General features: G+C 40.1%; 1 protein-coding gene across 1 annotated transcript in view; it reads left to right on the top strand.

Moving 5' to 3' along the window:
• Positions 1–12572, top strand: part of ogfod3 (2-oxoglutarate and iron dependent oxygenase domain containing 3) — a 36180-nt gene that overhangs the window by 736 nt on the left and 22872 nt on the right. The window contains exons 2-7 of the mRNA XM_085465639.1: positions 1082–1308; positions 2796–2871; positions 3009–3051; positions 7556–7620; positions 8431–8487; positions 8950–9103. Coding sequence (XP_085321765.1) covers positions 1082–1308; positions 2796–2871; positions 3009–3051; positions 7556–7620; positions 8431–8487; positions 8950–9103 — 622 coding nt within the window. The remainder of the gene's footprint in view (positions 1–1081; positions 1309–2795; positions 2872–3008; positions 3052–7555; positions 7621–8430; positions 8488–8949; positions 9104–12572) is intronic.

Below are 12572 nucleotides of genomic sequence, written 5' to 3'. Positions count from 1 at the left end.
AAAAAATCTAAGTGGGGAAAAAACGCAGCAGGCTAGTTCACTTTGACAAAATTTCATTGCAGGAACACAAAATAGTACTCAGTAGTTTGTGTGGCCCCCCGTGCGCTTGTATGCATGCCTGACATGGTCCTAATGACATGATGAATTGTAACCTGGGAGATCTCGTTCCACATCTGGACCAGGGCATCGCTGAGCTCCTGCACAATCTGAGGTGTGAACTGGCAGCAAGGTTTGGACCAAAGATAACGTCCCAGAGGTGTTCTACTGGATTTAGATCAATAGACCTAAATCCCTCCATGGATTTTCCTCCTCAGACTGTCACTGACCCACCGGTCATTCTGAAAAACGTTACAGGCAGCGTAATGTTTTCCACGACTTCACCAGAGTCTTTAGGCATGTCACATGGGCTCTGGGGGAACCTGCTCTCATCTGTGGGTTAAGGACCTTCTATGGCTCTGTCTAGAGTTCCTACCTGTCTCCATGCAATTTCCTTCATGCTCTTGAAGCTGTGTGGAATGCAAAACTAGTAAAAAAAAGAAAAAAACAGCCAGAAATAGATGGGATAAGACAGATAAGATGGGGGAAAATGTCAGTGGCCTCTACCTGTAAAACCTGTGGTTCCTCTAATGAACCAGTTGTAACTAATTAACTGTTCAATATCCCAGAATTTTGATGTTATTAGTGTTATTTAGTTTCCACTGATAGATTTCACTACTTCAACTATTTGTTCATCAATTTAAGGCGGTTTTTCATTTATAGCCACATAATTATGTATTTCACTGTTATTTCAAGCTAATATTTCTTTAGCCATGACATTTAATGAAGAATGTCATTTGTTTTGAATTTGCTATGCAGTTTCTGTGCATTAGAAATGGAAACAAGTATGAAACAATACAATCTTGGATTTTCCTATCATACACACAAATGTGGGAATCTTTTTAGAAGTCAAATAATTACTCAGTACATCCCTCTAACTGTTACCTGAGAGAGAAATGGCTTTAGTTCATCTAAACATGTTATGGAAGTTCTCTCAGAATTCAACTTCAGCTAATTATCTGGAGCTTTTCTCTGTCTTGGTCAGAGGTAATGCACTGAGGCAGGGATCGTCATGGCGGGGGTCCCGTTTGCTTGTGGCCTTGCTGCTGGTCGCTTTGTCTGCATGTGGGGCGGCAACGTGGCTGTACATGACCTCTTTGGACAGTGACGTCACAGAAACTCTGGTCAGCCAAGGGGAGCTGGTCGCACCTCAGCCCAGAGTCTACAGCGTCCAGTGCTCTGAAGACTATGACAACTACAAACGCTACCCAGGTAAGGCTCCTGTTCTTACTGCATAATGTCAGCTAATCAGCTGACACTCCTGTGCTGAGTAAACATGGCAGGGTTGAGGCTCTGTCTAGTTAATGAATAACATTTTAATCCAGCAGCACATTTTTGGCTTTAAAATCAAACTGGAACTGTTATTAGTTTTTCACAATTGCTTTTTTTAAGTTTGTCAAATGGTTTGATTTTAAAGTTTCCTCCACTAGATGGCAGCATAGTACAGTATCTCTTGCACATCTCTTTACAAGGCTCTACAAAGCTACAGTGCTTAAGGTGAAGCCCCAAATTTATGTACTTGTACCCAAATATGCTAATTGCGTCCATCGGTGTGTTTGTATCGCTGCATCTGTGCTCAGGCCTTTATCACGGTAAAAAGAATACAGCTAAGAGTCAACATCCCCCTGTTTTGGAATGAGTGGCAGACTTTTTGGAAATCTGCTGCTGCTTGGATTGTGAGTAATGTGGCAATAAGTGATTTCTTTTATTACTTATAGCACTGATCACTCTATTAAAAAAGAATCTATTATGCTTTTTCTTTATTTTCTGGCATATATCTACTGTTATATGATGAAGTTAAAAACTTTTGTCAACATGTAAGTAATCCCTGTAAGCGAAAACTCGAAATGCTCAGTTTTAGAAAGTTTTTTTTGTTTTCTTTTACGTTTTTCTTTGTATGATGTCAGTGGAAATCTGACCTATTCTAGTTTTTATTTTGACTTTCTTTTAAATTCAGTTTAGCTTCTAGAGTGGATTTTCTAGTTTCACTTCAGTATTTATTGTTGTAACCCTGCTGCTTGGGCAGGCAGAGGACACCTAAGTTTGTGAAGAGGATAGCTGGAGAACGAGGTGACGGAAGAGCTTCAAATCGATACCAAGTTCGAATCTCAGCGACCTCAAGGTCAGAGGTCAAGTTTTGAGGGGTAGTACTGGCAGTTGCTAGTATTTTTATGGTGTTAAGTCCTAGTTTTGTGTTAAGTTTTAGTTTAGGTTTTATTATTAGTTTCAGTACTGTTTTTAAAAAAAATTATTATTCTTCGTAGGGATGAGGAGGAGGAGCCTGATAATGTTTAATCTATTCTAGATACAGAGCCTGCTGTCCTGTCCAGTTGTGTACTAAAGTGGTACTGTACTGGTGTGTTGTAGAACAGAAGTTGAGCATATCATGTGGCACTTTTGAAGAACTGTTAATAATCTGCATTCCCAGAAGTCATGGATAATTGATCGAGGCTTGCATCTGTATTTGTTCTCTCTAAAACATGAGGGCTGCCCACAGCTCAAACTGTGCCTCTCCAGTGCCTAAAGATAATGAAGTGAGAAGCTTTAAGCAAGAAATTATACCAGTCAAGAATCTGGAAGTAAGACTGGACATGTTTTGGCAGTACTGCTTTTATTATTACCCACTTTCCCTGTCTACTGACAATTATTTTTATGCTCCTGTTGTTTTTGAAAACCTCTCCTGGCCGTCCTCTCCTCAGGATGCACCCCTCAGAAGTGTGGCCGTGCTGTCACAGACGGCGTGGTGACGAGGGAGGAGGCTCAGACACTCAGGAGGTAAACAATGTCATTCTGAGAGCGCTGGGTCTCATTTCCCTCCCTTCCCTGCTACCTTTGTGCTTTTCTCCTTCATCATCTTCTGTGTTTTGTGGTGCAGCTGAATTATTCTCTGTGCTTTTGTCTCTGGCACACAGGTTGGCTGAGAGGGGGCTGGCTCTGGCTGGGTCAGAGGGAGGAGTGAGTATATCCCCAAATAATGCTGTTGGAATAACATGACAGTAGGGCTGCCACAAATGATTATTTTGATAGTCGACTAGTCACGATTATTTTTGCGATTAGTCGACTAATCAGATCATCATCCATTGGACGTAAAACGTACAGCTTGATGCACCAGCAGCATCTGCTCTTATATAACTATCATTAGCTTACAGCTTTAAGTGTTTAAGGTATGTGATAACTAAAAATAAAGACAAGATGATAGTTTATTAAATTTTAATGAAATTTGCAGATTGTTCGGTGAAGTTTAATAAACTCCTTGCTATCTAAAATATAACAGGACACCGGAGTATATTCTCGAGCATCTCACACTTCTGATGATCAGCTGTCTGCTTGACGTTTATTCAGCTGTGTAAAAACTATAACTTTAATCTCAGCCAAACCGATTCACTCAGGAACAAATAAAATACTAAAAAAGCCAAACAATAACATTTTTAAGTTATCTAAGTGACTTATGTATGTTTAACCTGAGTAGCGAAAGACAGCGGTGGGTTTGAAAACGATCTGCCGGGAGTCCGGTGTTCTCACGGGCTCCAGTGAGCCTAGCCCCCGGCTAGCTATCGAGCTAGTGGGTAACAGACGTCTCCGAAAACGTCGGAGTGCTTTTGAAAATATGTGGTGTCCTGATAAACTGAGCAGATATTTGAGGTTTACACAGCTACATTCTCGCCTGAAAATATGTTAAACGTTTATTTTGTGACCCAGAAAGAATAATAAGAGTAATATTAAAACTAACTAGCTGCCGCCATTGTTGGAAACTGAGCTGGGCTGCGCTATGAATTCTGGGACAGAGCTAGGGCTGAACGATTATGGAAAATAATCTAATTGCGATTTTTTTGCCCCAATATTGCGATGCGATATGCGATTATTTTTTAAGGTATTTGTCTTCTGTATTATTAAACAAAGACAAGCAATACATCATATAGTATGGCCAATACTATATTACATTAATTTTAAACTGTTCTTTCCTGGAAGACAGACCTCTGTTATGATGACATGAGGTGATGCATGAATTGATGACTGACATTTTTATTTAACTTCTTCAATCACAACAGTATATTTGAACATACACAATAGTTTATTTTTAGCTTACAAACATCTGAGCATAAAGTGCTGACAAGGAACCCTGGTGTAAACATTAAAATGAAAGTCAGTACAATGTGCAGATTGCAGAAATATACATAAAAAAAATCAGTGGCTTTACCACACTCAGTTTTTCGACATCTGTGAACTACTAGACAGTCATTCAATTAAAAAATAATATTAAATAAATAAAACTAATAAATAAAAAATACACACATCTTACTGATCTCTGCAGTCAGTAACATTACACATAAAGTGCAAACATAATAGCAATTGTATAAACACACACACAAACACGCCTTTAAAATTTAAAGGCGTGAAATTGGACGGTCTAGCCTTCTGATTAGCGTCACCGCTGTCTCGGTGGAGTTTAATAAACTCGGCCGTCTGCTTCTTGCTATCTAAAATATAACCAGACACTGGTGTAAATTCTCGACTGTCTCATACTTCTGTTTAATAAGTTTTCTGTTTGACGTTTAGTCAGCTGTGTGAAAACCAAGGAGGAACCCACCCGGGGGATTAATAAAGTTTTATTTTATCTAATCTAATAACTTTAATCTCAGCCAAACCGATTTACTCACGAACAAACAAAACACTGAAAAAAGCCCAACAATAACATTTTTAGGTTGTCTAAGTGACTTACTTATATATTACGTTTAACCCGAGCAGCGAAACTCCGCGGTGATCTGAAAATGATGTGCCGGGAGTTGTGCCGTTCTCGGCCGCATCAGTAACCCTCGAGCTCCCGGCTAGCTGTCGAGCTGGTGGGTAGCAGACGCCTCTGAAAACGTTGAAGCACTTTTGCAAATATGGGATATCTTGATAAACCGAGCAGATATTTGATGTTTACACAACTACTTTCTCGCCTGAAAATATGACCCAGAAAGATTAGTATGAGTAATTTTAAAACTTAGTAGCGGCCGCCATTGCTGGAAACTGGAGTTTGGCTGGGCCGCGCTATGAATTCTGGGATATGGTAGTAATTTGGACAGCCTTCGGCGCGTCGCTGTGACGTAATCGGTCTACAAATGCGGCCTCAGGAGGATGCAGCCCATGAATTGTATAATATAATCGCAGTATAATCGCAGCCTTTGCGGTTAGAAAATTGCACTTGATCATGTCGCGATATTATCGCAAATGCGATATATCGTTCAGCCCTAGACAGAGCTACTTCTTCTTCTTCGGGGTTTAACGGCAGCTGGCATCCTTGTACATGCAGTGCTGCCATCTTCTGTTTCAGTCCGTTATTACACTCTTAAATCCTACTACTTATTCCTGCGTCTTTTGGGATCTTACAAAGCTTCAAACGACGCGTCGACTATTAAATCAGTCGTCGACGATTTTGATAGTCGACGTAATCGTGACTAGTCGACTAATCGTGGCAGCCCTATATGACAGTGAAGCAGGGATAACCCGGCTATCTCTGAGACAGCAAGCTTTCAACAAGTGCATTTATACAGGATTAAATGGGTGGTTCGTGTTTTTAATACTAATAAAGCATGAAATATATTAACAAACAGCCTTTGAAATTAAAACTAACATGAGAAATATGGACGTCACTCCAAAACATCCACTCCCACCTTGTTTACTCAGCTTGAGTGTTGATTGTACGTTGCATTAGAGTTTTTGTATCATGGCTGGTATATTTTTATAGCCAGTTTGATATTTACACATGTGTCCTATAACTTGTAATGAGAGTGCATTCATGTGCAGTGTTGTGAAATTCATCCTATCGTGGTAAAGTTTCATTTTATAGACATTTCAGTCTCTTTATAGATACAGAAGTATTAGAGGAAGATGACAGAATCATTTTTTTATTAGTAGTGAAAGAAACTTTACCCAGTTAGTAAGATGGGATCCTCTCATACTGTCATGTTGAAACTGATCTTATCTTATCTTATCTTATCTTATCTTATCTTATCTTATCTTATCTTATCTTATCTTATCTTATCTTATTTAGAAAGAGGGACAATGCATATTAATGAACATTTTAACAAATGCAAATGATTATAGCCTATACCCTTAATTTCCATCTGCAGACCCTCTGGCAGGTTGGTGTTACACACAAGTTAGTAAAAACATACAGATACACTATTTACAGACAAAAAGGACAAAAACAGTGATGACATCATATTAGAACAAACAATGACAAGAAGAGTGGACAGCAGAGGACAATATAGAGAACAATAACGGAAACAGGAAAAATGTAAACATTTGTTTTAAGAGACACATTTTTCTTTCTTTTGCCAGGAAAATGAGAACTGGGCACATGTGCAAATATAGATGGAAATGCAGTTTATAAGGCAAAAACAATTCTTTAAAGCTTAAAAGTCAGTATTTGTTTGACTGCTTTATTGTGGGTTTTGTTGCAAAGCAGCAATCTGCAGAGGGTAAGCTTTAATACAACAAGGTAAATGAGCACTGAGGGTGACTATGAGCAATCTCCCTTCAACTTTGTATTCTACGTCAAAATGATCCCACACTGTTCAGATGATTAATGTATGCATTTGTCTACATCCATCTGGGAGTGTGAGCAGAGCTTTTGAATAACCCATCCGTCTTTTAAAAAAAAAGAAAAAGCTGACAGGGGAACAGAAGGAAATCCAGCTGTTTTTTTTTGTTTTTTCTTTAAATAAAAAAATAATTGAATCTGTCATGGGCTGTGTGATATGTAAATGACTCGGTATGTAATGGCTTCTTTTGAGAAAGTCTAAACAGTTTTCTTAAACACCCGGGCACTGTAGTTTTTAGAAAACTAATTGGTATGTGGCACATTTATTAGGAATTAGTGTCTGATGAAGTTTTATCAGCAGTTCTAGTAAGCCTGTTCAACAACAGGAATGTGTATGTGCTGTAGTTATTACATCTGTGTTTTTGTTGGATGTGAATGAAATAATACTCCAGTATGAACCTAGAAAGCACCACTGCTGTAATGGGCCCTCTCAGCACTTGAGGGCAGGCTTGAGCAATAACTAGAGCTTTGGCTCTTTTGCTGTGGAAGATGAAACTGGGACTGCCTGGATGTTCCGGGCACTCTCCAGTAATGCTTTCCGCTCCCCCCAGGCCTGGTCCACAGCCAATAAAGGAGCTGTTTATGGAGTGTTAAGACACTCACATGAACCGAGGGGAAGCCACAGAGAGACTTCTTTGAAAATGACTTATTTTCAGATCAGTGTCCCCGAGGAGTTGATAAGCAATAACAAGTAAAGGGCAGAGGGAGAACGCCACAAAAAGGCCACTGAGGGATCAGTGTTGACCCTTGAAACGGTCACTGTGTCATGCTTGTACCAGTGCACATCAACACTTTGGAATTATTTGTTCAGCTGACTTGTTTTTTGTTGTTATTTGCACACATTCCAGTTTTTTTGTTTGTACCCTGCAGGCCTCCATACTGGACCTGCACTCTGGAGCCTTGTCGATGGGAAAACAGTTTGTTAACATATACAGGTGGGAAAGTACATCAGTTTTTTTATTTGTTCTTCTATAGATCGACACAGAAACTGTGTAAAAAAAAAAAAAAAACATAGACTGTTCGTTTTTATGAATGGGGAAACTATCCATAGAGGCCAAACTGTGTTACATACCAGGCTGAAAACATTTTAACATGCTGATTTATGGGGACTGACTCCTTTTTGGAACTGCAGATTTTGGCGCTTCTGCATTGGCTTCATTTTACAGCCCTAGACACTCGGTACTTATGTCTACAAGGTTTTTCCAGTTTGTTCCCCAGCAGGAACCGCCTACAACATCATGTGCAGAAATCTAGTCGTAGTATCGAGTTGACAATCAATCTTAATGATGACGGACTCTGTGAGCTGAACTCTCCAGGTTCAGCGACCCGCACGAATCTCATTCATCAGCGCTGGTACAATCAGTTTTCTGCCTCAGTTTCCTTCCGTCGCTCTCTAGTCACATAGCGCAGGTGGCTGACACGAGATCCTCAGGGACCATCTGGCTGACTTTAATCAGGAAACAGTGACGGTGGTACTCCCAGCTCACTTCCCACCCGGTTAGCCTCCCCTCCGCTGGGGACTTCCTCATGCGAAACAGTCAGATGTTCAGAATCTGTTGCGTTTGGACGGTTGGGTGGGAATACCTGTCTGGATAATAGTGCACTGTGCTGTGAAATATTAATTTCTCCTAACAGATCCCATCTCCTCTGCTCTGTTTCCCCCCCTGTCCTCCTCTCTGTGTTTGTGTCTCTGATTGGCTGTGTCTGGACCTGCCTGTGGTTGTGCGGTGGGGATGTGACTGCAGGTATTTTGGGGAACGGCTCAAGGATGTATTCACACAAGAGGATTTCCAGCTTTACAGGTGATGAAGGAACCGTTATTAAAAATCTTTCTGTATATTTTTAGAGTTTAAACCAAAAAGAAACATCTGAATTTTTAAAATGGTGACATACGCAATGTTAGTTGTTAATACATGTCCTGTTTTATTTGCATCGATAAAATACAACTATTACATCATTTAGATGTACACATATTTAGGTTTCGTTGTTCCCAATGTGCACATACAACCTTTCTATTATTAAAAAGTAACATAGAACTAAAATGACTGAACATTGTCACAAACCTTTTGCTAATAGCAGTTTTAGTGCTCGAGCGTTTGTGTAAATATCAGTGCTTGTTGAGCCCTGCAGAGCTTTATTTGGGATATTTTTTAAAAGCTCGAGCAGCGCTGCCTGACGGTGTACCCCGGTCATAAATCATTCTGTTTGAAGAAATAAAGTCAGAGCTTTCAACCTGTCATATTGTGTCTGTTTATCCCCGGTAGAGATGTGCGTGGGCGAATCCAGGAAGTTATCGCTCAGACGTTTGGTTTGGACCCAGCTTTGATGTACCTCACCAAGCCCACCTTCTTCTCCAGGATCAACAGCACGGCAGCCAAGACCCAACACGACGAGTACTGGCACCCGCACATTGATAAGGTAAGGCACAAAAACCGGATCCTCGTCTGTTTTTCAGAACAAGCAAGAAAAACTAAAAGAACCAGTCCGACATTATGTGTTGTTGTCAGCGACGTTACCTTGTTAAGTTTAAAGCCCTCCACAAGGCAGGTTTCATAAGGTAGGCTAATTCATTAATCATTAAATTAACAGAATAAGGAAATAAAAATGAATTTTTACTAATGTTAGTGAGTTATCTCTGTCCATGTCAGTAGTCTGTGCAATAGAGGCAATTAATAAATTTTATATTGTGGTAAACACTCACTGGAAACCTCATTAGGTGCATCTGTTCAGCTGCTTATTAATGCAGATATCTAATAAGTCAATCACAAGGCAGTAGCCTAATATATTCAGGCATGTAGACATGGTGACAGCAACATGCTAAAGTTCACATTGAGCATCGGGATGAGGACGAACGGTGACGTGAGTGACTTGGAACGCGGCATGATTGTGAACTTGTTTGGGTATTTCAGAAACTATTTATGAACTGTGGATTTTTTTCCCAATCAATCATCTCCAGGGATTAAAAATAATTTTTCAAATAAAATAAAATATCCAGTGAGGGAATCCAGTTTGTGACAATGTCTGATGCCAGAGATCAGAGGGGAATGGGCAGACTGATAGGAAGGTAACAGTAACTCAAATAACCACTTGACCTGTGACTTTGACATGTACTGTCAGAATTTGGTAGAAATGACATGAAAGCATGGATCCTTCCTGCTTTCTATCAGTGGTTCAGACTGGTGGTGGTGTAGTGGTGTGGTTGATATTTTCTTGACACAGCTTTGGTTTGTAATAAGATGATAATGGCTGCAATTACAGCCTCAGGGCCTGAATTATCAAGACTGTTTATAGACGCAAAACTCCGAGCGAATATTAACAGGACAATTTCAGTGCCGGATTGCGGAATTATCGAGATAGCAGCTGAGCGCAAAAAAGCAAATGGTTTCTTATTGAAGGCTAAAGTCAATTATCTGGCAGAGAGACCCCCATAGAGGATGAAGATCAAGTGAGATTAGAAAACAGTGGCCCCATGGATTTTGTGTCTCCAGTGATTCCATTCAGGTTAGTAAAAGGGTGTATCTCATTATCTTGTTGAACTGAGTGGGAACCTTTTTGCAACATCAAAGCAACAGTGAAAATGATCTCAAGGCCTCTCCACCCACATCTTGTTCTCACTTAAAATGTATTGTAGACTTTTCTGAAATGAACAAAGATCTGAATTTCTGTTAAGCTCAGTTTGTTTGCTACTAGGTCACTTTCAATGAAGAGAAAGTTGTCAGTACTGGAAGACTTTTCCTTTTACCTTTAAGCGAGGTTGCAAACATGTAGTGCCAAGCCCACTCCGGTCTGTATCTGCCATATATGTGATAGTGATGGGAATTCCAGCTCTTTTTAGAGAACCAGCTCTTTTGGTTCGGCGCACTAAAAAGAGCCGGCTCTTTCGGCTCCCAACCGGCTCTTCAGGTTGTTTTGTTGCTTTAATTAATTTTTTATTATTAACAACAATATAAAATTATGCACAAAAGGAATTACTAATGTAAAAAAAAGTGGTTTTATTTATATATGTTTATATATAAATATATACGGTGGCCCCTAGAGTACAAACACGTACAAACTCCAAAAAGCACGTACAAATTCCAAAGCACGTACCCCTAAATAGGGATGGGTATCGAAAACCGGTTCTTGTTGAGAACCGGTTCCCACTGTTTCAATTCCTTGGAATTGTTTGCCATTTTTGCAAACGATTCCCTTATCGATTCCAGTCGCCCCGAATGACGTCACCACGTTGCGGAGCGTCATTTACCTGGCAGGAAACACGGCGCCTAAGCGGCTCAAACGCTCAAAAGTTTGATTACACTTTACGAGAACGGATGACAACAGGGCAACTTGCAATACTTGCAAAGTAGATATTTAATTTAAGGGAGGAAACACTACGAATATGCAAAAGCATTTGCTCACAAATACGCGATGACCTTAAATGAATGTCGTGTTTTTAATTCCGCTCTGGACTCGTGAATCTCAACCCAGCAGCAGCGGTAACGTTTGCACGTCCTCTCCCGTTAATGCGGCGGATAAATAATCAACTAACAGTGCATATTATGTTAGCGCGATCTGTCTTATTACAAAACCTGCCATTGCTGTGCGTTTAGGTGACCATGATGAGAGAGACAGAGTCTGGCTCAGATGCTGGCAGTTCTTGCTGCAGTTTACCATTAGCGTCTCCTTTCAAGCCAGGATAGACGAATGTCACCGAGCAGTGACTAAGTTTGTGGTGTGCGTGCCACACCAGAAACTCCCATTTACCACAGCAGATGCTCCGATTTTCGGTAAGTGAATGTGTTTAATTGTAGGCAGGGACATTACTGGATATTCTTGTGTAATTGCTACAGAATAATTTATGTTGTATTTTGTTATTGCTACAGACGAATATTTATTTTATTATTTTACATTTACAATTTTTTTTCCTGGGGACCCTGTGACACCCCATTGAAGAGCCGTAGGCTGTGGATCTCTTAAGATGTCACTGTTGGGTTTGTAAGGCCATGTTACTCCTAAATTTCTATCTTGTTCAAAGAGAAGATATAAAACAAAGTTCTAAGCTATTCGACCTTAGTGTTCTCCTTTTTTAAAAAGAATCGATAAGAGAATCGATAAAGAATCGAATCGTTAAAAAGAATCGAAAATGGAATCGGAATCGTGAAAATCTTATCAATACCCATCCCTACCCCCAAACCCAGGTTGATTTTCAGAAAAATCAAAGGATTGATTTTAAGTGTGCCGTATGTTCCCAAAAAACACGGTATTAACGACGGCCCGCTAGCATGCGCTACCAAAAAATGCTTTGTTGCGTATCTGACGGACGAAAGCTAAACCAGTTCCACACCACACCGATTCTGGTTCATCCATTTCATTCAACGATTCGCTTTCACCCTTCTCATTCTGCGTTGCCGCCATGCTTTTTCCGCCATGTGCGTATGAAAACAAAGGCACTGCACATGCGCGCTTTACCCATATTCTATCACGATATTTCATTTTCTTATCGTTGCCCAACATTATACCGGTATTACCATGAACGGTATGATATGGCCCAGCCGTAACACCTACTAATATTTTTTGATCATCCCTTATACCATCAGTTCAGCAGTTCTAAAACAGCTGCTGTTTCACATTTAGACATAGTTTTACATAGATCATGGCTTCAAATAGGTGACATTGCCATGCAAGGCAGGTTGTTAATTTCCTGTAGCCCATGTCTCTGTTATGTAAACTCTTCACATCCTACATCATTCAGTCATAATTTCTATTCATGAGGTGCAGCTTTAAAGCTCGCTGCTTTAATCTCGCGCTTTCATTTTACACTTTGGTCATTGTCATGACACATTCTCTGCTCTGCGTTTGAAAGAAGACCTTGAGGAAATTTGAGTTAGATGTGTTTTGATAGGAAAAG

This window comes from Copadichromis virginalis, linkage group LG8 (genome assembly GCF_057382275.1).
Source record: "Copadichromis virginalis isolate Kocher_CV1m ecotype Utaka linkage group LG8, C_Virginalis_male_GT1.1, whole genome shotgun sequence".
In the NCBI taxonomy this organism is placed as follows: domain Eukaryota; kingdom Metazoa; phylum Chordata; class Actinopteri; order Cichliformes; family Cichlidae; genus Copadichromis; species Copadichromis virginalis.
This window is presented reverse-complemented; position numbering and strand designations above follow the sequence as displayed.